At 38.5% G+C, this 24,400-nt stretch overlaps 1 protein-coding gene across 4 annotated transcripts in view; it reads left to right on the top strand.

Annotated features, from left to right (window-relative positions):
• Positions 1–24,400, top strand: part of L3MBTL4 (L3MBTL histone methyl-lysine binding protein 4) — a 286,253-nt gene that overhangs the window by 53,788 nt on the left and 208,065 nt on the right. For all 4 annotated transcript variants that reach the window (XM_081149411.1, XM_081149413.1, XM_081149410.1 and 1 more), the window contains exon 4: positions 11,070–11,121. In XM_081149411.1, coding sequence (XP_081005537.1) covers positions 11,070–11,121 — 52 coding nt within the window. The remainder of the gene's footprint in view (positions 1–11,069; positions 11,122–24,400) is intronic.

The raw sequence follows: 24,400 nt of genomic DNA, 5'->3' as shown, positions 1-24,400 counted from the left end.
TGTGTGTAGAGAGAGAGAGAGAGATTGAGATTTATTTTAAATAATTTACTTAGGAAGTTGTGGGGGATGCCACGTCTGAAATCCACAAGGCAGGTAGGCAGGGTGGAGACCCAGAAAAGAGTTGATGTTGCAGTCTTGATTCCAAGGCATTCTAAAGGCAGAATCCCCTCTTCCTCAAGTGAAGTCAATCTTTTTTCTAATAAGGCGTTTAATTGATTGGGTGAGGCCCATCCACATTGTGGAGGGTAATCTGCTTCACGCAGAGTCAAGTGTTTAAATGTTAATCATATCTAAAAACAGATCACAGTAACATCTCAACAACTAGAGGGGCATACTGTGCAGCATACCTGTGCTGTTTCCTTATGACAACTTTTGTATTCCTACAAATTTCAAGGTGGGCAGAAAGGATCAGGAGACCTCTGTGGTAACTGTTTCGTTATTAGTGGGCCATTAGAGCCTTCTCATTATGTCATGGGCTCTCATTTATTTGGATGTGGGTTTGGGAGTCTTCATGTGGGTTGTGGTTACATATGAAGTGACACAGTGTTATACATTCTTTGGTTCAATGCCAGGTTAAGTGTGGTGTAATGAACGCCACGTATTAAATGAGGCATATCAAGCAATGATGTGGTCTTTATTTTGTTTTAAGATGTTAAATATAAACATCTGTGTCAAGTTACGGAGCTGTTTTTTCAGGATCAGTCTCATTGGGAGGTGGGGTGGTTAATGTGGGGCTGAGGTCCAGTGCTCCTTGAGGTCCAGATTGGTTTCGCCTTTGAACAGTTTCATGCGTTGAGTGTTCTAAATGTATCCTGAAGACCTTATTCTCTAAAACGTTGCTTGGACCAGACTTGGGAAGGCCTACACCTGTCTCAGGTTTGTGAGGATGCCATTGTTATCAGTACTTTTGGTTTGCTGCATCATGCCCTCTGAAGAGACAGCATGTTTGATGTGTTCCAAGGTATTTTTATAAAGTGATTCTCCAGCTGTGGTCTCTAGGCCAGCAGCATCAGCATCACCTGGGGTTTGTGAGAAATGCAAATCCTTAGGCCTCACTCCAGACCCACTGAATCAGATGCTCAGGGGTGGGGTGTAGCAATTTATAGTTTACCGAACCCTCCAGGTAATTCTAATACATGCTCATGTTTGAGAAACACTGTCCTAGGGAAATAGCTAGACATATCTTACCTACTAGTAGTGCTGTAGTTATAATTGGTACTGGCTGCTGCATATTTATTATTTTTTAATTTAATATTTGAGACCATATCTCCTATCCAACATATTTTCTGCATTTTCTTAGTATCATTTCTCTTTAAATTATTACTGCCCCTTCTCAGCACTTCAGTTATTTTGCCCTACAACATGAATATTTAACCTTCTGTCTCTTCAGTATTGGCACAAATCCCAGTTTTCTCTTACTGCCCAACTCAGTTTCTGACTTAATGCCGATGCTTTTACCATTATTTCCATCCCATTTTGGTATTTTCCCTTTTTTGAACTCCAAAACTGCTCAACACTGGTACAGGTGCTGTTTTAGTGTGGTGCCTTGCAGTAGCTGGATTTCTAAAACTATCTATTGAATGATGTTCCTGGTGTTTAATGGCATCTTCATGCAAATGGACTTCTTTGTTCAATAGCAAGAAAATGACATTTCAAAGGGCCATATTACTAATTTGAGTTTTGAGATGTTTGGAACATATAATTATTTGAAAGGCTCTCCACATAGTATGATTGAAAAGATGCACATTTAGGATGAAATCTGTATTGTACTGTCAGTTTGGGGCTCATTGCCAGTTACAGTATCAGTTTTCATTAGGTAAATTTAATAGTTTAATATAGTAAGCAGGTTCACACCTGTGGCTGCATTCACTGTAAGAGAAAGGGATTCAATCTTGATTTTGTATCACTATAATCATGTTTGAATTTTGATTGAAATGTCAGTAACATTCTTTACTTTCTGTGTTATCCTTATGATTTTATAAGTGATACTTTCAGTCAAACAAAATAGCATGGCCGATTAAATAAAACACCAAATTAATGAAAAGTTGGATGCTTTCTAAATATCTGCTTTTGAGACAATAATTTAATATCTTGGATATCAAATAATCTTCAGATGGCGATATTAATATCTATCAATGATGTCTTCCTAGACTAACATTTTTTATTTCTTCATAGGATTTAAAAAATATTTATTTATATCTTTCAATTTATAGGCATATAGTTAAAACAGATCAAATAGTACAAGGTATTTAAAAAGGAATGTAAATTCTTCGTACCTACTAACACACATGCTAAACCCCCAAATCTTTCCCTAAAGGTATGACTACTGTTTATATTTTTTGTGTATTTATATAGGAATCAAAAAACAAAGCAAGTTAAAAAAACCCCAAACCCTTTATGTACATATTCATATGTACATAATACATGCGTACATACATGCATCCAAATGGGTTCACACTCTACTTCTTATTCTGTATCTTGCTTTTTTGCACATAAGCATGTATATCTTGAAGATTCACATCTTGTTTTTGATGGTGCACAATATTTCATTCTGTAACTGTATCATAATTTATTTAGAGAGTGTCCTGCTGTAAGCATGTAGGTGATTTTTAGAGCCCACTGTATGGGAAAACATATTTGCCAACAACACATCTGATAAAGGGTTAATACCCAAAATATATAAGGAGCTCATAGAACTTAACAAAAGGAAGACAAACAACCAAATCAAAAAATGGGCAAAGGACCTAAATTGACACTTCTCCAAAGAGGACATACAGATGGCCAAGAGAGTATGAAAAAATTCTCAAAGTCACTAATCATCAGAGAGATGAAAATTAAAACCACAATGAGGTATCACTTCACACCTGTCAGAATGGCTACTATCAATAAATCAGCAAATGACAAGCATTGGCGAGGGTGGGGAGAAAGGGGAACCTTGGTACAGTGCTGGTGGGAATGCAGACTGGTGCAGTCACTGTGGAAAGCAGTGTGAAGTTTCCTCCAAAAATTAAAAAATGAATTGCCATTTGATCCAGTGATCTCACATCTAGGAACATATCCTAAGAAACCCAAAACACCAATCAGAAAGAACTTACGCACCTCTATGTTCTTAGCAGTCAATTTACAATAGCTAAGATCTGGAAACAGCCCAAGTGCCCATCAATAGATGAGTGGGTAAAAAAGCTGTGGGACATTTACACATGGAATACTATGCCGCTATAAAAAAGGAAGAATCTCTTATTCTTTGGGACAGCATGGATGGGCCAGGAGAATATTATGCTAAGTGAAATAAGTCAGTCAGAGAAAGACAAGTACCACATGATCTCACTCATGTGTGGAATGTAATAAAATAAACTGATGAACAAAGTGGATCGAGAGACACAGAAGCATGGAACAGACTGAGGGATCGCAGAGGGAAGGTGGGGATGGGGGAGTGGGTGGGGAGAGATTAATCAAAGAACTTACATGTTTATAAGCATAACCCATGGACACAGACATTAGTATGGGGAAGGCCTAGGGGTAGGGTGGATGTGGGGTGGAGGGGATCAATGGGGGAAAAAGGGAACATCTGTAATATTTTCAACAATAGTGTATATATATATATATATATATGTGTATATATATATATACACACACATATATACACATACACATATGTGTGTGTGTGTGTGATGTTTATTTTTGTTGTTACAATGTTACAACCAATGTTCCTTCATATATCTTGACATACTTTTGTAGTTGATTCACAGATAAAGTCTTATCAGAATTGTACTGAAGAGTATATGCATTTAAAATTTTGTTAAGCCTTTCATTTCATCCTTCAAAGAGGTAAACCTGACTTTTACCTTCTGTGACAGCATCTGTGGGAGTGCCTTTTTTCTTTAAGATTTATTACATCTTTGTTTTCTCAAATCTTCTGTATGGATACATCTGTTTAAGGTGCTCGACTCAGTAGTAGGCCCCAGTCTTTAAGGGTGGTGTTTCCCTGCTCCTGTTAGGCTCCCTGACATATGCTTTTTTGCAACATCCAACACAAACACAAGTGTCATTTTGGTTCCATTTGCTCACCTTTTCCACCCTCCACCTTTAGAATTGACTGGGAAAGTGTAGGCACATGATAATGGGTAAAGGAAGCTTTTCGGTTTTTTCCCCCAAGGTGATTTTATAGATGTTTGCTGTGTATGTGGGTGAGGTGTGAGCATAAAACCCCAAAGTATATGCAGGCTATAAAATTTCAAATTTCCTAAAGTGCAAGTTTCCCAAATAAAAAAGGGAGCTTATTTGACTATACAAGTATAAAATATGTGGTCCTTAGTTGTGTATATAAATATCTGATATTGAAAAAATGTTAGCAAGCATTCTTCCTCTCTGTCTGAACCTCTTAGAATCTAAGAATCTATATCTTATTAGTGAATTATAAACTTTGAGAAATAGAAATATAGGACATTATATTTTGTATAAAGGATCTTAGTATTGCTGAATAAAAGAGCACTAATGTATGTAGAGTAATGCTGTACAACTAAGTACTTAAGCACATTAGTGCTTTAAGGTACATTCAGCCTCCAGAAAAAGGTGGGATCACTGGGAGCTTGTGTCTGACCTTGAAAGATGAAGAGTATATGAGATGTACATGTTTAATGCTTTATTTAATTTATTTAATAAATAAAAATATTTATCTAATGCACATTTAATTCTGTTGTAACAAATGGCTCTTAAATCTGACTTGGTAAAATGTAGTATGAGAGAATACAACTTATTTGCACTTTAACATCCAGGTGCTCTCTCTAGACAACTAATCTTGAAAGATAAGAAAGTCCAAGGGATATAGCAGGGATCACCTGGGCCAAGGAGGCTGCATGAACAAAGGTATGGGGTTGAAAGCAAATATGACATATGTCATATATGAAGAGATTATAATGATATTGCTCTTGGCAGTTTTGTAAACTGAACGTTTGTCTGGGGTCGTCAGAATACTTGCATTTTAGTCTTTGGCTCTGGTGATAATTAGCTCCATGACCAAGGAAAAGTCCTTCACCAGACTGGGGCTCAGCTTCTTTGTTTGTAGAAGAGTCTTAGATTAGAAGACCTTTAAGGGTCTTTCCATTTCAACCAGTCTAAGCTGTGGTATGTAAGAAATAGTAAGATGATTAGTGTGGATCTGGGTGGCCTAGCTTAGAGGGTCTTGAAGGCAGAGCAGAGGACGTTGTACTTGATTTTGTGGCTGCTGGACTTGATAGACTGACAAGATGGGCCATAGTTGCCTTCAACTTGGGCATAGTGTAATGAAATCTATTTTGTAATATCCTTAAATAGATATTGAGAAAATGTTTAGGGTGAGATTATTTTAATTTCTTTTTTTCAATAGTTCTAAAAAAAAATCATTTTGTTGCCCTATACATGACCGATAATAGTTTGCATCAGCCAATGAGATTCATTTATATAGAGAGTAATCATAGAAAGATGTTTATAAAGCTATTTTAGATATTTTTCTCTTTGTTTTTTTTGTATAAGTCTTAGCAAATACTACTTTCAAATATACCTAGGATTTTACTTTTATTCAGGTAGGCTAGCAGCTCAAGAGTCAACTGCTGTTGAAAAGAGAGTTTGTTACTCATGTTTCCCAAGAGGAGGGGGCACATCACACCATGCAGGACCATATGGGGAAGGACCAGAATTGGTCAGGAGATAGAAGGAGTGAGGGGGAAATGTAGACAAAAAGCCTTTATTGTGTTTTTTAAAGGAAGGAATGGCCGAGGCAGGGAAAGCAAGGTAAACAGGTTTAGGATTGTCTGGTTTGAATAATTTTGTTGGTTTTTAGCTATAGGGGCTGTCTCTGCTTGGGTTGATTTAGGGCAGGAGGATAGTGTCCCAGACTGCAAGAGCCTGATAAAAAGAGGCAGGTGGGGTATGGACTCAGGATTGGTTGATTTGCATTATCAAGGGCAGGAAACACCTGGAAAGTTGTTTGCTACCTCTAGAAATTAGCTCTCTCTGGGAGGAACAATCCCTCCCCTGTCCCAAAGCCCCCCAAATGTCAGAGCATCATAAAATATAGAAAATAAATAAAAAACACGATTAGTACAAACACTGGAGAGATTTCATTTAGAGACCATAGCTATGTTACTGAGTGAACAAAGTGAGAGCATTTCCTTCTCTCCATCTGCATCTGGATTCCAGTAGGGCAGTGGAAAGTAATCCTTTCATGAATTTTTATCTGAAAGGCTAATTTCATTTATCCTCAGTTTGCATCCTACATTGTATCACACCAAAAGAGAATTTGAAAAGTGGACTTGAAACAGCAGGTGAAATTCAAAAGTAGTTTATTACTGGAGTTATTAAATAGGATTTCAGTTTTTCTGTAGTTCATGAAAGCAATAAATATCACCCTCTGTTCTTATTCAGAGGAACAGCAGGATGCTCCAAAGTCCTTCATTGCTCTGGATTCTGCCTGTGCAGGAAAGGAAGGGGCCTCACAGTTCCAAGGTGATGACTTGAAACCACCAAACCTGAATCAGTGGGTGAAAACTTTATTTTGCTTCCTTGACTGGAATTCATAGTTAGAGAAATGTAGACACTGACTAATTAGAAAACATCACTGTAACTAGTAGCAAAAGCATATGATGCCTTCGGGGCCAGTTTAGTGATTCTACCGTCTCATAATCCTCTCTTCCAAAATGATGGACTTAAAATTGACAATGGAAACCACAGCAGAGGCTTATTTTATGTTCCTTAAATAATTATCTCCTATTTTTCAGAGCAGTTTATTTTTCCCCCTTAAAACTTTATTTTCAGTTTTCAGAACTAAAATTTGAAACCTGAGAAATCATGGGGTTTATTTTTCTCAGTTCATATTGTGTTCTGTCTGGGAGGGTTAAGTAAACTGCTAATTTTTTCTTTTGTTTTAAAAAAAACTAATTCTCTATTAATAGCAGTGTTGATTTATTACACTTATGAAATAATTAATTAGCTCAGACAGAAGCAAAGAATGTTAAAGCTGGCAGTAGCTTTGGAGAACATTTAGTCCAGTCCCTTTGTTTTAGACAAGAGAAACCAGGTCCGAAGAATATGTTCATTTTTTCCTCAGATCCGGAGAATACATAGCATTTTCTGGGTGGGGTACGGATTTGGCCTTAGGTGACCCCACCAAAATTCAGCATTTTTCTGCTTTTTGTATATTAAATCCTTACTTATTTGCAAAAATGTTTAAAAATTAGGTCAGTATATCATAAGAGAAATGTAAATATATTCTGAGATATAAAGTTATGATATTTAGTGTGCATGTCTATAACCTTGATACATCTAAAAAACATATGGACATAAATAACTTGGGTAATTTAACTCTGAAGTGAGAGGTAATTTATTTTTGTGAGGAATATGTTTCTTCTATCTAGGCAGAATTTCAATAGCAAATAAAGAAGTGTGAACCAAACATCCTAATCTATTAACTGAGTGACAGCATATTATGTATTTCTTTTCATATTTGAATGATACCGTGATTATAAAAATGCTTCAGTAGCTGTGGTGTTCACATAATCAACTCTTGAGTACTATTTTTTGTTATCATTTCAGATTTTTGCAGTAGAACCTTTATAAGAAGAGACTCGCATTGTTTTGAATTATGTAAATTTCCCGTGTATTGAATAGGTAAAGAAGGATGAAATTGGGGTACGGAGCTATCATAGAAAATTAGATCTGATTCAGTTCATCATTTCGCATGCAGTAGAGGGGTGGATAGGATTGGGTTATTGCGCCCATGCCCACTCCCCTGCCTGGTAATTGGCGATCATGCAGCTTATCGTGTGGCCCACAGACCTTCAGCAGTATCATCAGCTGGGGGCTTGTAGAAATTCATAATCTCAGGCCCCACTCCAGACCTACTGAATACAGACCTGCATTTTACAAGATTCCCAGATGGCTCACATGCTTGCTGAAGTTTGAGAAGCACTGGGTTATAGTACTTTTTATCAGGATGCTGCCTTGTTAATTGCACAAAGGTCTCCACAGTAACTTTGAATGTGAAATCTGCCAGGCAGAATGTATGATTCTGGACCTTGCATTCATGCCTTCATTCAGCAGGTATTTGGTGAGCTAAACTAGGTGTTAGGCTGTGTTTTAGGGATAAAACATTAAGACACTGTCTCCCTTCACTAAGCTCATCAAAGCAGGTGACAGCAGAAGACAGATGATGGTAGTGCAATGTGATAGGCCTGATAATAGACATTTGTGTAGGATATTTCCAGGCTTCAAAAGGTTATACAGCTTAGCATGGAGGGAGGAACTAGGATTAAAGAAAGCTTTCTGAGCTGACTCTTAAAGGATCAATAGGTGTGTAGTAGTTTTGTATTGCCGCATTACAAATTACTACAAACTTAGTGGCTTCAAACACTTATTTATTATTACCTCACATTTCTGTAGGCCAGACGTCCATGCATGGCTTAAATGGATTCTCTGCTCAGGGTCTCAGATGGTCAAGTCCAAGTATTGGTCTGGCTGAGTTACTTTTGGAGCTCAGTGGCCTCTTCCAAGCTCATGTGGTTGTTGGCAGACTTCTTTTCCTCGCAGTTGTAGGACTGAGGTTTCTGCTTTTTTGCTGGTGTTAAGCAGGGGCCACTCTTGGCTCTAAGAGGCCCTGCAGTTCCTCTCCATGGGGTACTCTCACACATGGCAGCCCACTTTTTCAAAGCCCGCAGGAGAAACCCTCTTATTCCAGTCAGTTGAGGTGGAGTCATACATTGTAATGCAATCGAGGAGGTGACTGTGTGTGCCATTCCCTTTGCCATATTCTGTGCTCTAGAAGCAAGTGACAGGTTTCACCCCCACTCAGGGAAGGAGGTTCTACAAGGGCACAGTTCATTAGGGGTCAGAGAGAATCCAGCCCACCACAACAGTGATTACTGGGTGGAGGTATTATGAGGTGGCCACATAGGGGAGGAGAGGTAGGAAAGTTTTCACTTTATTAGTTTCTATATACATTTTTACCTTTGAACCATGTGAACTCAAAAACTAAAATAAATATATATATATGGAAAGACAGCAAGCTAAGGCAACTCAAGGAAATGATCACACTAGTTATATGTAGCTGTATGGGCAAGTGGCAGCCTGATGCAGTTTGTTGGTTTGCTTTACCTATCAATAAACTTTAATCACATGTCTTAATATATATGGTTTATTTGAAAATTACATGGTTTACTACTACCTTAAAGCCATAGACTAAAAAAGAAACTAAAAAAGTATAATATAAAAATGAAATTAATAGTACTTATTTCAACATTTAAAAATGAGTTTGCTCTCACCAAAATATTAATATGCATGATTCTTTTTTGAAAGCCTGATTCAGAGCTTTGTGTTGCAATTATCTGAAGTTTATTTTTTTAGGTTTGGTTTTAATGGATGTCATAGCTAGGATGACTGACCATCCTGGTTTGTTTAGAACTGAGGGGTCCCCCAGATGTGGGACTTCAGAACTGTGACAAGGTCAGTTCTGAGCAAACTGGGACTGTCAGTCACCCTAGTCATAGTTTAAAAAGACATGTCCCAAAGATATAGAGGAATACACTGAAAAGATAATTGTTGGCCAAAATTACTAAATCATGGTACTCAGTTTTCAGTGTTACCCATCAATAATACAAAGTTTTTTGTAGATTTCAGCTGCTTAATTTTTACCTTCTCTGTTGACAGTCAGTTTTTCCTGGGAAGTAATCAAAAGTACTGCTTATTTATGTTTCCAAAAGTGAGTTCAGAGCCCATTAAAACCCTTCATTTGGAAGATTTTTAAATTGGGGAACTGCTCCCCAATTTTTAAGTGTACAATTATTATGAAATTTTACAAAGGGCATACATTGTTTATGGCCACAAAATTATGTAAATAAAATACCTGTCTGGATGCCCATTAACAAATGTTCTTTGCTACTGTGAGTATCTTTCAGAATAGAAGTGATTCCCTTAGTCTTTGCTAAAGGGACAACTTTCCTTCAAGATTGCTGTGAGAGTGTGCCTGACGCGTTGCTTGCTCCATGGAGAGAAGGCCTGCCATCTTCTTGTTGGTTGCTTGTATTGTCCTTCGTATTTGGTCTGTAGTTCATCCCAGGAGTCTTTGAAGTCATTTGTCCATTATTTGAGGGTCAGTTTGGCTAAAATTAGATAATGTTTTCTTAACTGAACCTAGGCTGAAAGCAAAGGTAGGAAGGAGTACGTGGCTCTGGTGTGGGACATGCCTCTGCTGTCAGCCTACCCCTTGTGTTACTGTCAGACCCAGGGATCTTGTTTGGAAGGTGATCTGTTCAATATGAACTATCAGTGCCCTTACATTCTCTTTTATTTTAGTCAACAAATAGGTAACAGAGTTTTCCACCCCAAAATATGTCTGGTTATTTTCAAGAAACAAAAAACCTCAGGAAAAACCTTTGTCGCTTTAACTGCCCCCCAAAATTTAGGTAGAGGGCCTGCTCTGGGAAGGGTGCTATTATCATAGATAACTATAGTTTAATGTGAACTGGTGTGATAGGGAGGAACCTAGCAAGGCCCCTTTGAACAAAGTCCTCTCTATGTTCACTGTTAAAGATGGCCCAACAAACATTTACCAAACATTTTCTTTTCCATCTCCCTGTGAATTGCCTTCCTGCCCTTCGAAGTCCCAAACCACAATCCCTCTACCCTTTTCTCCTTAGCTCAAGATGACATATAAGCCTTAACTGGCCTAGCTGTCCTTGGGTCTCCTATTGGTATGGATCCTCTATATGTACATATGTAATAAATTTGGTCATTTTGTCCTATTAATCTGTCTCATATGATTTGATTATTATCCAGCCAGAATAACTTAGAGGAACAGGAGGAAAAATTATTTTTCCTCCCCACAACAGTAATAAAGGATTCCTCCCATGTCTGAATGGATTGTGGTATGCCCCTCCTAGGGTTTGTACACCCATCTGGAGGGCACTGGCTCCTGATATATTGTCCCCTTCATTACAGTGCTTCTTACGGGTTGGCTTCCTGCAAACAGAAAATTTAGTTTTCAGTGTTTCAAACAATTATCCCCAAATATGGTCTAAACCATGTTTTCTGTGTTCTAGGAGCAAGCTGAAGAAGAAAAGCCCAGGGATGGTGCAGCTCCTTTGAGTCACGGTAATTATCACCACCATTTACAGTTTCAGTTCACAATGAACAACTTTTAAATGAAACTTTTATTAGGTGGCTTTAGTTGACTTAGGTATATTAATTTGTCTATAATAATAGTATTATTTATCAACAGTGTGCTGCATACTCCTCTGTAGACTTTATCAGTGTCATCAAAGATTTTCAAATTCAGGGTAGGGCAAAGGTAGATTTACAGTTGTGATAATGCAAAACACAGTTTATTCTTGTATTATTTTCCATACGAACAACTAACTATAAACTTACTTTTGCCTCACTCTGTATATTCATCAAGAAAAAGTTTGAAGTTCTTACCTCATTTATATTTGCTTTTTTAAAAAGCTTTAAGTGAGACAACATTTGATTTGCAAACTTTCCCGTGAACAGGAAAATAAGAAATCCTACTTCATTTATAATTCTTCACTTAAGCTTTTCCCAGATTGGTTTACTCTTCTAATGACAGCATTTGTACTCTCCTATTGAAGTCATGCTTTAGAGGAGATTGTACATTTGCTCTAAGATGAATATCCCTCATTATGGTTACTAATATGGCTTTTGAATATTCAGCTAATTCTCTGATGCTTTAAGTTTTGTTTTTTTTTAAAACCTATCTTTATTGATTTCAGAGAGAGGAAAGGAGGGGGAGAAAGAGAGAGATAGAAACATCAATAATGAGAGAGTCATTGCTCGGCTGCCTAGCCCGCAACCCGGGCATGTGCCCTGACTGGGAATCGAACCCCCATCTCCTGGATCCTAGGTTGATGCTCAACCGCTGAGCCACGCCCGGCTGGGCTGATGCTTTAAATTTAAATAAAAAATGCAGATGCTATTTGCCTGGAATATGTATTCCATATATTTTGTGATTATTACTATACAAGCAGACAATTGCTATTAAACTTTCTGTAAAATGTAGTTGAATGTCCAACATTTGTGCTGTTTTCCATGGGAAGAAAGCATATAAATTTGATAACTTTTCTTTAATGATCTTTTTTTAAAAAAAAAAGTCTTTTATAGATTTCAGAGGAAGGGAGAGAGAGAAACAATGATGAGCAAGTCATTGATCCTCTGCCTCCTACATGCCCCCCACTGGGGATCGAGCCCAAAATCTAGGCATGTGCCCGTGACAGGGAATTGAACCTCAGTCTCCTGGATCATAGGTCGATGCTCAACTGCTGAGCCTTGCTGGCCGGGCTCTTTAATGATCTTTTGAAGTATCTTAAGTGTTTGTTGAGTAAGGTTTTCTTTTTTAATAATGGGAAAAAATAAAAATACCTTGAGAAAAATGACAAAAAAAGAACTTAGGTGTTTGAAGATCATTTTATATTGCTTAGTCTTGGTACAAAATTTTGGAAATTTGTGGCCTTCTACCTAAATGACTTTTAAAATAAAAATTGTTTTCAACTATAAGAAAAATATATTACTTTAAATTTCTTTCGTTTTCTTGCTGTCACCCCAGTCCCATCATGTTCTTTGCTAAAAAACCTAAATAGAATATGATAATTGATAATTATGTAACTTGATGTTCATTTCCATTGAAATACACTTCAATTATGCAACACTGGAATTCCAGAAATAAATTTGGACCGTACCTGGCCTTAACAGCAGGGTTTTTTTAAAAACATTTATTTTCTTCTGTGAGAGAGGTTGTGATTTATTATGTTGTTGTTTCTTCCCTGCAGCTATATTTTCACACTAATGTAAATTGTTTTAGATCCTCTTATTCCATGGTTGAAGCATTGATTCTACAAAAAGAAAAGCAGAGTTAGGTCAACCATTTATAAATGTTCAGTCTCCAAAACTAAGATTTTTTAGTAATTTAGTATAGTTTCATTATAGCCAACTACACGTTTTCTTAAATAGTTTTTCAGTTTTAATGGAAAGTAACTTTTTGCTGCTGTTCTTCCATTGTCAGACTTGTTTTATAGTTAGTGGAAAGTAACTTTTTGCTGCTGTTCTTCCATTGTCAGACTTGTTTTATAGTTAGTGGTTCACTCTCAGAAGTTCCACCCTTTGGTTTGTTCTCCAAATCTGATGTTGCTGTTGCTATTTTCCCAGCTGTAGAACATAGATAGCTTAATGTTTAGAAGAAGGATGAGGTTTGGTTTGTGTATACAGATACTGCAAACTGCTAGTTGACATGCAAATTGAAATAGTAGAGGGACTTTTGAGGTAATTTACATTTTTACCACTTTTAAGTGGAATAAAGGGAACTATTCCCTAAGTTTCCTGTTGTCCTAGTATTAAAGTAGGGATTTTCTTCCTATAGTTCCTGGAAATAGTTTAACCTTTTCTGTAGGCTACTTGCAAAATAAGAGATTTAGTCACTTATCTCTTAAAAATGATAACAAAAGGAAAACAAAAATTATGTACACAGTAGCGCTGGAAGACCTAGTGCTATGAGCTTCCTAGTGCTATGAACTTCCCTCTCAGGACTGCTTTCATTGTGTCCCATGGATCTGGAGTTGTATGTTCATTTTCATTTGTTTCCAGGAAGTTTTTTCTTTCTTGATCTCTTTGGTAACCCATTCATAGTTTAAAAAGATGCTTTTCAACCTCCATGTGTTTAAATGTCTTTTAGTGTTTTTATTGTAGTTGATTTCTAATTTCTTGCCACTGTGACCCGAGAAGATGCTTGATATGATTTCAGTCTTCTTGAACTTTTAGAGACTTGATTTGTGTCCGAACATGTGGTCTATCTTTGAGAATGTCCCATGTGCACTTGAGAAGAATGTATATTCTGCAGCTTTGGAGTAGAATGTTCTGTAAATGTCAATTAAGTCCATCTGATCTAGTGTGTCATTTACGGTCACTGTTTCCTTGTTGATTTTTTGTCTGGAAGACCTATCCAGTGAAGTCAGTGGGGTGTGAAAGTCCCCTAGTATGACTGTATTGCTGTCAATTTCTCCCTTAAAGCCCTCTAGAAGTTTTTTTTTATAAATTTAGGTTCTCCTATATTGGATGCATATATGTTCATCAGGGTTATATTCTCTTGTTGGATTGACCCCTTTATTATGTAATGACCTTTCTTGTCTCTCATTATGTTCTTCATTTTGAAGTCTATTTTGTCTGATATGAGTATTGCTACCCCAGCTTTTTTTTTATTTCCATTTGTATGGAAAATTTTTTTCCATCCTTTCACTCTCATCCTATGTGAGTCTTTTGTTCTGAGGTGGGTCTCTTGTAGACAGCATATATTTGGGTCATGTTTTCTTATCCATTCAGCCACCTTGTATCTTTTTATTGGGGCATTTAATCCATTTACATTTAAGGTTATTATTGAAAGATACCTATTTACTGCCATTTTGTTTCTTTATACCTATGTTTCTCATTCTTTTTATTTCTACTTCTAAATATAGCAGTCCCTTTAACATTTCCTGTAATGCTGGTTTTGTAGTGATAAAGTCTTTTAGCTTTTTTTTTTTTTTTTTTTTGTCTGGGAAGCTCTTTATTTCACCATCTCTCTTGATTGATGATCTTGCTGGATAGAGTAGTGTTGGTTTCACATCTTTGTTTTGCATTACCTTGAACACTTCATGCCATTCCCTTCTGGCCTGAAGAGTTTCTGATGAGAAGTCAGATGACAGCCTTATGGGGGCTTCTTTGTAGGTAACAGATTGCTTTTCTCTAGCTTCCTTTAAGATTCTCTCTTTGTCTTGGATTCTTGTTACTTTAATTATGATGTGTCTGGGCGTGGGCCTCTTTGGATTCTTCTCGCTTGGGACTCTCTGTGCCTCCAGAACTTTTGTTACCTTTTTCCTTGACCAGGTTAGGGAAGTTTTCTGCCATTATTTCATCAGACTGGTTTTCTAACCCCTGCTTGCTTTTGACCTCCTCTGGCATTCCTATAATACGAATATTGTTATGTTTTATGCTGTCCCACAGCTCCCTTAGACTGTCCTCCTGTTTTTTAATTGTTTTTTATATTTGAGTCTCTGATTGAATTTTTCTACCCTGTCTTCTAATTCACTGATCCGATCCTAAGCTTCTTCTAATCTGCTGTTTATTCCTTCAAGTGTATTCTTTATTTCTGCTATGTCTTTCTTCATTTCTGACTGGTCATTTTTCATAGTTTCCATATCTTTTTTCATGCTGTTGACATCCTTACAATCAGTATTCTGAACTCTATATCTGAGAGATTGCTTATCTCCATTCATTTGGCTCTTTTTCTGGAGACTTCTCTTAATCTTTCATTTGGGGCTTGTTTTTTGGTCTCCACATTTTGGCTACTTTTTTGGATTTGTTTTTAAGTATTAGGTAGATCTGCTAGGACTCTCAGTCTTGTTGGAGGGTCTCTGGTATAAGCCAATGTCAGATGCAGTTTGTGACTGGCCCTGAGTACCCTGTTTGGGGCTATCAACAACCCCAGGTTTGAGGTCTCCACTGCTGGGGCTGAGTGTGTTAGAACAGGACCAAGATGCACACCAAAGTCTGCTTTTCTAAGGCTCGGGTCCCAAAGCAGATCAGGCACAGACTCAAAGCACCCTGAGGTCTGCCTCTGCCTGCAGACTAATCAATCTGATTCTCCTAATGAGCCCCAGGCTGTAGAAGCTCCACATGGTGGGGCAGCTGGTTCTAAGCCTCAAGCTGTAGAAACTCCTCTGGGCAGGGTGAGAGGCTCTCCAGTATGGTGGGGCAATTGCTTCCCCCCTCAGGCAAAAGCCTAAAATTCACCTCCGGAGAAAGATGTCCCCCAAAGTCTGGGGGAATGACTCTCCCCAAACTCTCCCCACACAGCTCCAGTCCACTCCACTCCCCCTCCACCAGAGCCCAAGGTGAGTGGCTGCACAAGAAACGTTGTGCGCTGGCTCTTTACGAGGGTGCCTGAAGTTCCAGCCATCTCTCCCTGGCAGACAGAAACCTGGCTGCTTTTCACAGCCAAATGTTATGTGGGCACCTTTTTCAGGTCTGGTGCTCTTGGCTGAGAAGCCCAGCCTAGGGTTTATGCCCCAGAGTCCTAGTGTGTGTCCCCCACAGCTGAGATATCCCTCTAGACTTTCAGCTGCTGCCTGTCAGAGCCCAGCCAGCCCTCTCGCGTCTATACTTCCTACCGGTCTCTGTGCAGTCTCCACTTTTCCTCTTTGGTTATGAGGGTGCTCTCCAGCTAGTCTTTAGTTGGTTTTTAGGATGGTTTTTCTATGTTTTAGTTGTAAATCCAGATTGGTCCTGGGAGAGTGTCACTGTAGTTTCCACTCAGTCTGCTGCCATCTTGGATCTCCAGTTTATCTTTTGTATTTTTTGTGGCAAGTAAACCTTTATTTTGGAATAATTTTAAATTTAGGGATAAGTTGGAAACATAGTACAGAGATAGTTCTATATACCCTTCACGGAGTTTCTCCTAATGTTAATATCTTTTATGACCATAGGACTTTTGTAAGAACTAAGAAATGAACATTGGTACATCAGTTTTCACCAAACTGCAATCTTTATTCAAGTTTCCCTAGTTTTTCTACTAACATCCTTTTCCTGTACCAAGATCCAGTCCAGAATATTGCTTTGCATTATCATTGCATGCATTTCTTTTACCATATAATATCTTAATCTTATTCTCTCCTGGCCAGAAGTTGCCAGTAGCTTCCATATTTCTTGAGAGCTACCGTGTTTCCTCACTTGCCATCAACTCATCATGTCCCCACCAGCTGGCACCTATACTCAGCCTTTCCCCTGAAACTGATCTTGCTTAGCTCACCAGTGTCTCACTGATAGTCACTTATATTTTGTTGACTGAATGGAATAAGTGACGTCCCAAATCAGTGGAAGCTTTCATGCTCTTATTTTTCTTACTTTTTAGATTTCACTTAGTCATTAAAGCTGAACTCTTCTTTGTTCCTTATTGTTCAGTCCCTCACTCTGTAGTTAATAAATCTAGAACCCTGGAGACATCCTTGATTTCTCTCTCTCATTCACCCTTGATCCTAGCCAAACAAGTACCAACTGTACACATCTTTCTTGATACCTCTCAAATAATACCTTCCACTAAGGTTGTCCCTGGTCACTTTTTAATTGTGTAATCTTTTTATACTTACTCTTTTTTATACCCAGCAAAATTGATCTGAAATTCTCTTAGTAGAGTGCCTCCTATCCTTTCTCTAGAATATCATTTGAGGCCTCTCACCAACTGGCACTTGCCTGTAACCTGTCACCCACAGGCAAATAGAACAGTCTAGACCTTTTTGCCTGAAGGACTGTTTCTTTGGCCTGGAGGGTTCTTCTGGCCTTATCCAAGTTGTTGGCTCCTTCAGAACCTCATTATCTTCTCTACTTTTCCTTATTTTGTAATATTTCTTTCCCTATTCCATTTTTCTCAACATATCATAAGACACCTGGTATTTAAAAATTCAGTTATATAATATGCTATATCTCCCACTTACATTGGCATCTTTTAGAAAGTCATATAATCAGGGCCAGTCAGTCCAGTAGGATCTACTGTTTAGTATATTGGAGTAATAATTTACTAAAACTCTGAAGTATTAGTTAGCTAAGTGGCCTAAAGAAGAATTAACACAGCTTTCAGAAGTGCTTCACTTACGTTCAGGGAGTAGTTTCTGTGCTGCGGGGATATGGCTCAGAAAGTGATTCAAAAAGACTCAAAAATGGCTTCTTGAGCATTATCCCTGTAGTCTTTGTTAGAGAAACTAGCTTACTCCCTGGATGTAATGATAGAAGTACTCTTTGCAAAATAATTATATGTCAACAGAACTAATGTCTGCATTTTTTAAACTTTGTGAGAGATCTGTTCATTCCTACCATGGTAATTCCAACGTAAGAATGGATATCAACATCAGAAAGGGGAAAACCAAGTTGATTTACTTTAGTCTGTTATTATTATTATTTACTATCATTAAGTCACAGTTAAATATTTAGGTATTTGGATACTTTGAACCTAAAAAATTACATTTTCACTGAGCCATGAAACTGTCATGAGGATAAGAAGAGGACTTCCTTCTAAGAAATGAACATTTTGTAGGGGAATCTCAATAATTGAAGCATCCACGTGCACTTTAATAAAAATAACACTCTATAACAAATAGTTGTCAGTGCATACTTCTACATAACTTCTTTGCCCTTGATAATGACTTATAAAGGTAATCTTTTAGTAGAACTGATTTAGTTGTCATCTGTCCCTCTCCTGTGGTATTCTGTCACTTCTGGGTGAATTCTTATTGGTGTAAATACATGCTGTCACCAAGGAAAAGAGCACATTTGTTTTCTTCCTGGAGTCAGTCAGTAGATGACATCAGTGAATAAAGCTGTATAAAGCACAAAGAGAGGACAAGAACCTATATTCATGTATCCTGTTTTATAAAGACCATTTTTTGTTGTTGTTAATCCTCACCTGAGGATATTTTTTCCATTGATTTTTCTTAGAGAGAGTGGAGGGGAGGGGGAAGGGGGGAGGGAGAGAGAGACATTGATTGGTTGCCTCCCCCAGGTATCCTGACCAGGGCTTGGGATCTAGCCTGCAACTGCCTGCAACCCAGGTATATGCCTTTGACTGGTAATTGAACTCGAGACTCTGGTCCACAGGCTGACACTCTGACCACTGAGCCAAACTGGCCAGGGCTATAAAGACCACTTTTATGGGCCATGCTGAATTATTTATTATGAAAGCAGACACTTGATTAAAATTTGTACCTCATTAAAAAACTGGCTAAGAAGTCTTCAGATTGTTGATACTCTCAAACTGTCCTGTGAGGAGCTGTCTAAAGGCAGCACTAAATCCTACTGCATCTGTTGTTAGAGGTCCATGTTGGATAATAAGGGTGTTGAACTCTGAAAAGGGAACTGAGTACCCTGATTTTTAGATTGATTTAGTAAAAGAAAATGTCACTGAGCAGCACTTAGTTCCAGTAGAGACTTCTGTGAAGCCTTCACACTGTGAGGGCTGCCAGAGTTCCAAGGAGGGACTGGCTGCCAGTAGCCCCCACCTCCTGACCTGTAAAACAACCCCTCCACTCCTGCAGGCCTGCCTCATTCTGTTCCTAAAATGAGAGACTTGTTGCATTTTGAGGTTGAACCAAAGGATTCTTTTCGCTAATATGCTTTGCTCTTTTAAAGCATATTTGATATTTTTTCATCATAATTACCTTTTGCTACTGAGATTAACACTGCTACTTAGGGGGATTTCAATGTTCCTTGAACTTGAATTGTTTCATGTGAAATATTTTATTTGGCTACGGGCTTATTTGGTGACATGACTTTTTAATTTCTGATCCTATCGACATCCCTATGTTTTCTTTGCTTAAAACCTTTCAAATGCTTCCCATTGCCAGTAGAATGGATATGAGCAAATCCTTACTAAATCCTCTAAAACTTGTTTATGTGGCCTCATCTTCAGCCATATGCTCATTCTTCTCTTGTGCTCTGACAGTGCTGGCCTTATTTAAGGTCCTGATATAGGACACCTGTACCTGCTGTGCTTCCTGTCTGGAGTGTCCCTCCTCTCTTGTTAGGAAGGCTTTCCCTGATTTCCCAGGCTAGGCTGGGCCATCTATTCTATGCTCTCAGGGTGCTATATTCTATGAAATCACTTAATATAGTGTATAATTATATTCTGGATTATTTAATTCTTCCTCACTAGATTTTAAAGCTTGTGAGTGAGGGATCATGTCTGTTTGTGTCCACTGTGTGATCATATGAAATGACTTCTTTCATCTTTAAAATGATTAGCTGATTTATTAGATGCCTCCCAGTGCTGAAGCTTTATGACTATATTTAAAACTATTTTGGAGAGTTAACATCATAAGCTTTCTGTATAAAAATATGCTAAGGTAGTGAAGAATTTTGATGCTGTCTCCATGTGCTATTAGAAATTAATTCTCTGAACATCAGCTTAAAGACACAGGAAAAAATGGATGCATTCTCTTAATTGTCCTTTTATAATTTCTGTATTATCTATAGTGAACCTCAGTTTAAGTCAGAATACAGTACCTACTATGTGGTAACTATTGTCCTAAGCCAATTTATTATTTATGGATTCCTTCTTATTTTTTGGGCAAATTAAATATGATTATTTGGTCCATTTGCACAGTTATTGAGCATTTAGAAACTTAGCAGTAGTAAGTTTGAACAGTTTACTAAGTACCATTACTTATTTTTTCTGATGTATAGTTCTGTATTCGTTTCCTATAGCCATGACTTAACAACTCCAACAGCAGAAATATATTACCTTACAGTTCTGGAGGTTAGACATCTGATGTGGGTTGCACTGGGCAAAAGGCAACATGTGGGCAGGGCTGCATTCCTTCTTGAGGCTCTGGGGGAGGACCTGTTTCCTTTTCCAGCTTCTAGAAGACACTTTCACTCCTTGGCTCATGCTCCTTCCTCCATCTTCAAAGCCAACAACGTACCATCTCTCTGACCCTTCTTTCGGAGTCACATCTTCTGATCACAGCTGTGAAAACTTCCCTACTTTTACAGACCCCTGTGATTACATTGGGCCCTCTTGGATAATCCAAGATAGCCTTCCCATCTCAAGGGCTTTAAGATATCCATCTGCAAAGTCTCTTTTGCCATATGATGTAATATAATCACTGATTCTAGGGATCAGGATATGGACATCTTTGGGAGACCATTATTCTGCCAAGCTCAAGTTCTAACTTGCAGAATTACTTTGGGCTATTGCAAGAAATGGGAATTATTTTGTACCTGTTGGTAAGGGTACAATGCCATTATTCATCTCTGTTAGCACATAGTTTAGGATTTGTTAGTCATTAGATCTACAGTTATTGCACTTTTCTTGTTGTGTTTATACATTATAATTCAAGGACTAAGGGAGTCTCATTGTAAGAGAGCTCAGTAGAGAAGAGGCCGGTTGGGCTATTGGAATCTCCACTGATGGCTTTGAATGCACTTTTTAGGAATTTAATTTTATGAAACTATTTTAGGTGTTATTATATTAAAACTTTTCTTTAAACAGTGCTGATTTAGCTTTCAACTAATGAAAATACTCTTTGTTGCCCCAAATGGTCTGCTAGTGAATGGAAACAGTCTTCTTTCATGGATTATAACTTTCCATTCACTGAGAGTGCTTACTGTTTTAAAAGGTTAGGAAGTTTGAGGTCAAGATAAGATTTTGGAAAATAATTTATTTTAAAAACTTTTAGTGTAAAGAGAAAAAACAATCTTGAATAATATTTTAAGTATGGCCATTAATTACAGCCTAGCAGGGGATATCTTGTATAGAGGAAAGTCTGAATTCTGATATACTATTTAAATTAATGAAAGTGGCAATAACAACTGGAGCTATATTATATTTAACAGATTTCATTAGATGTCTCTAGGATACATAGTTGAAAAAGGTCAAGGAAAATATTGTAGTTAATCACTTTCCGAAGAGAATATTGCCATCTTGAATAGACATGTGTTAATTTGGTGATTTACAGGGTGGTATTCATAGGAGAGTAGTTTAATATCAACCCATAATGATATGAGTCTTCTTTAAGTAATCTCAGTGATGAAAATTATTTTCGTAGACCTGCCCATCCCACGTCAGGGGGAATCAACATTGGGGAGTCTGCATATAAATGTGCTCTTTCCTGCGACCTTCGCCGGCACCCGAGTATTGCAATAGTCAGGCTGTTTGAGATGCCTCAGTTCTTCACCCTCTTCTAGGGGCCGAGCTGGGCCCTCTCAGGAATCTGAGCCTCCGTTGGCCCTGTCGCTAAAGTGACGCTCCATCTGTGTGGAGCTTCTTCCTGGCTTCCTTCTGGCCCACACTCGCCTGAATGATCTCGGTGGAGCGCTGGGGATTGCCCCCCTTTCCCCCTCCTCCGCCTGCTCTTCCCCGCTTCTTCCTCCCCGCCCTTGGACCCTGGCGCATTGGGCCTGCCTGGCTTGTACGCCTCGACACTACCCCTTCTTCAGGCCTTTATTCCCCCTCCTGTTTAGCGCTGAGCATCCCGTGCCGCAGCTCTGCTTCTCTCCCATTCTCTCTCGGCGGGTGATTCTGTCGTCCCGATGCTCCCGTTACCGTGGCCGGTGCAGATTCCTACCCCAGTGCCGCAGGACGTGTTCTCTGCCTGGCCCCCTCCTCTGTGTCCACTCACTCCTGCCTACCTTAACCTCAATTACGAAATGAGAAAGGAAAATTAAAGATGTGGGAGAATGCTTTAAAAAGTAGAAGTGAGAGAAAATAATACATGTAACACATTTGAAACTCTGGCGGAGCTAGGTAATTTCCTAGCAAACTAATGTTTATCAAAATACATTCAAGTAAAAGCTGAACATTTGAATAAGCCATACAGTAGAAGAGACTGGAAGATGAGGTCGAGCTAGGGTCACAGCTGAACTGTTCTTCACCTTTAAACGAACAAATAATTATGTGTGTATGTGTAACTCATGGACACAGACAATAGTGCAGTGAAGGCCAGTGGGCTGCGGGGATCACTGGGGGGGTAGGGGATATCTTCTCCATTGTTGCCTCTTTCTGAGAAATTTGGAATGTTGGATATCAATACCCAAGTTATTCCAGATCCCTAAAATTCAACATTGCTGAAAATAATCCGATCTTTTCTGTATCATTCCTCAATTTGCTAATCTCTTTCTGGTTACCCAGGATCAAACCTGCAGACCACCCCTCTCGCATAAGCTGTTGTTTGCCGTAGTCTGTTGGTTTTAGTTCTGCATTGTTCCTCAGTTTTGTTCCCACCTTTCTTTAGAGAAAACCCACATTATCTCTTGCCAAGACTATTCTTTCATTCTCAGTCTTTGTTCTTCATCTCTCACATGTTTCATCCTTACCTAGCACTGATTGGTAAGTTCTGATGATATAATTTACTACTCAGAAGTCCCTGGTAGTTTTCTGTACCACCAGAATAAAGATCAGGCTCCTCAGGCAAACGCTCACGACCGTGCTTTTGCCTGCTCCCAGTGCGGCAGACCCGCCTTCTGTCTGGGCGCCCTGCGAGCTTTATGTGAGTGCTTACTAAGTAAGACGCTGGCATTTGCAGTTCTTCCCTTCCCAGCCTTTCTTGCTTTGCTCCTGCTCCCTGGATTCCCTGCTGAATTTGTCTCAAAAAGCAGTGGCTTCCAGGAAGCTTCCTCTGTTCAGAATTAATCCTTCTTCATTTGTTCCCAGACACGTTTGGGCTGCTTAACTGGCGCATGTTACAACTCTTGCCTGCTTGTTTACTCACCGAAACCTGGAGCCCGGCCGTATGTTAGGTTGGGGGTGGCTTTATCTGCACTGTGTGTTTCTCCCCTAAAGTAAATGCCATTTGAGGACACGGATCAGATTCTCTGTTTATCTCCTAACACTCAGCACCTTCTTTGGCTAGGGAGACGAGCAATGCCTGATTTTTAAGTTCATTTGTACTGAAATGAGAAGCAGCCCAGATGTGCAAATGATATGCGTTTTCGAAAAAGTCCTTGTTACGGCGATGTGGCAGAGTTACTAAAATGTGAGTGTGTGGAAAGTGGGTCCTGTTTAGGGAGCTGCTGCTTCAGGGGGTTATTACCCAGCAGCGATAAGTTGTTAAGATGAGGAGAATTGTGTCATTTCTAGTTGGTGCCACAAAGAAGGCATCATTTATATTGGAATGTTGTAAAATTCGTTGGTTGCTACCAACAATTGATTTTCTCACATATTCTAAGATGTTACCTGAAGGAGCTGTATGCACTGTAACTTTTGAAATGAAGTTGAAATATTGGTGTGAAGTGTTGTTTTTAGAGCTAATGGAATTAGAAAGGTAATGCTCTGAGACATGAGCCTTAAGAGTACATGGTTCTATTCTTAAGAATGATAATTTATTCATTCTTCACCCTCTGCCATATTTAATTGTAGTTCAGGAAATTACTAATAAATATTGTGTAGTTTCCTAAATCTAGATGTCCTTTTTGCCAAAGTGAGGCATTTGTCTATAGCGATTTTTAAATCTATGCTCTCTGAGTGGGCAGAGTGTGAAGTGGCCAGAGTAGTTCCACTGTGAGGCTTCTAATACCAGTTCCCCTCATAGGATATCTTTGTAAGTAAAAATGAGGTCATGCTAGAGAGAAATTTAAGATTTGAAAAAAATCATAGGATTAGCTCTTAACAGCATACTATGCTTTTTATGTTTTAGATTTTTATAAGAGGGATTGAAAACAAAAATGCTAGTGCACACATATGGAAGAGTATATAAATAATTGAAATACAAAGTAAAGGTTTTTTATTAATTTAAGTAAACTCAATTATTCAGAACACCAGATCTGAAATGATAAAGTGGGATACAGCTGTGGTTTACATAATCTAAACCCTTCAGAGTTAAGGGGTATCTGGTCTGGGATATGTCAT

This window comes from Miniopterus schreibersii, assembly GCF_964146895.1.
Source record: "Miniopterus schreibersii genome assembly, chromosome: 10".
Classification (NCBI taxonomy): Eukaryota; Metazoa; Chordata; class Mammalia; order Chiroptera; family Miniopteridae; genus Miniopterus; species Miniopterus schreibersii.
This window is presented reverse-complemented; position numbering and strand designations above follow the sequence as displayed.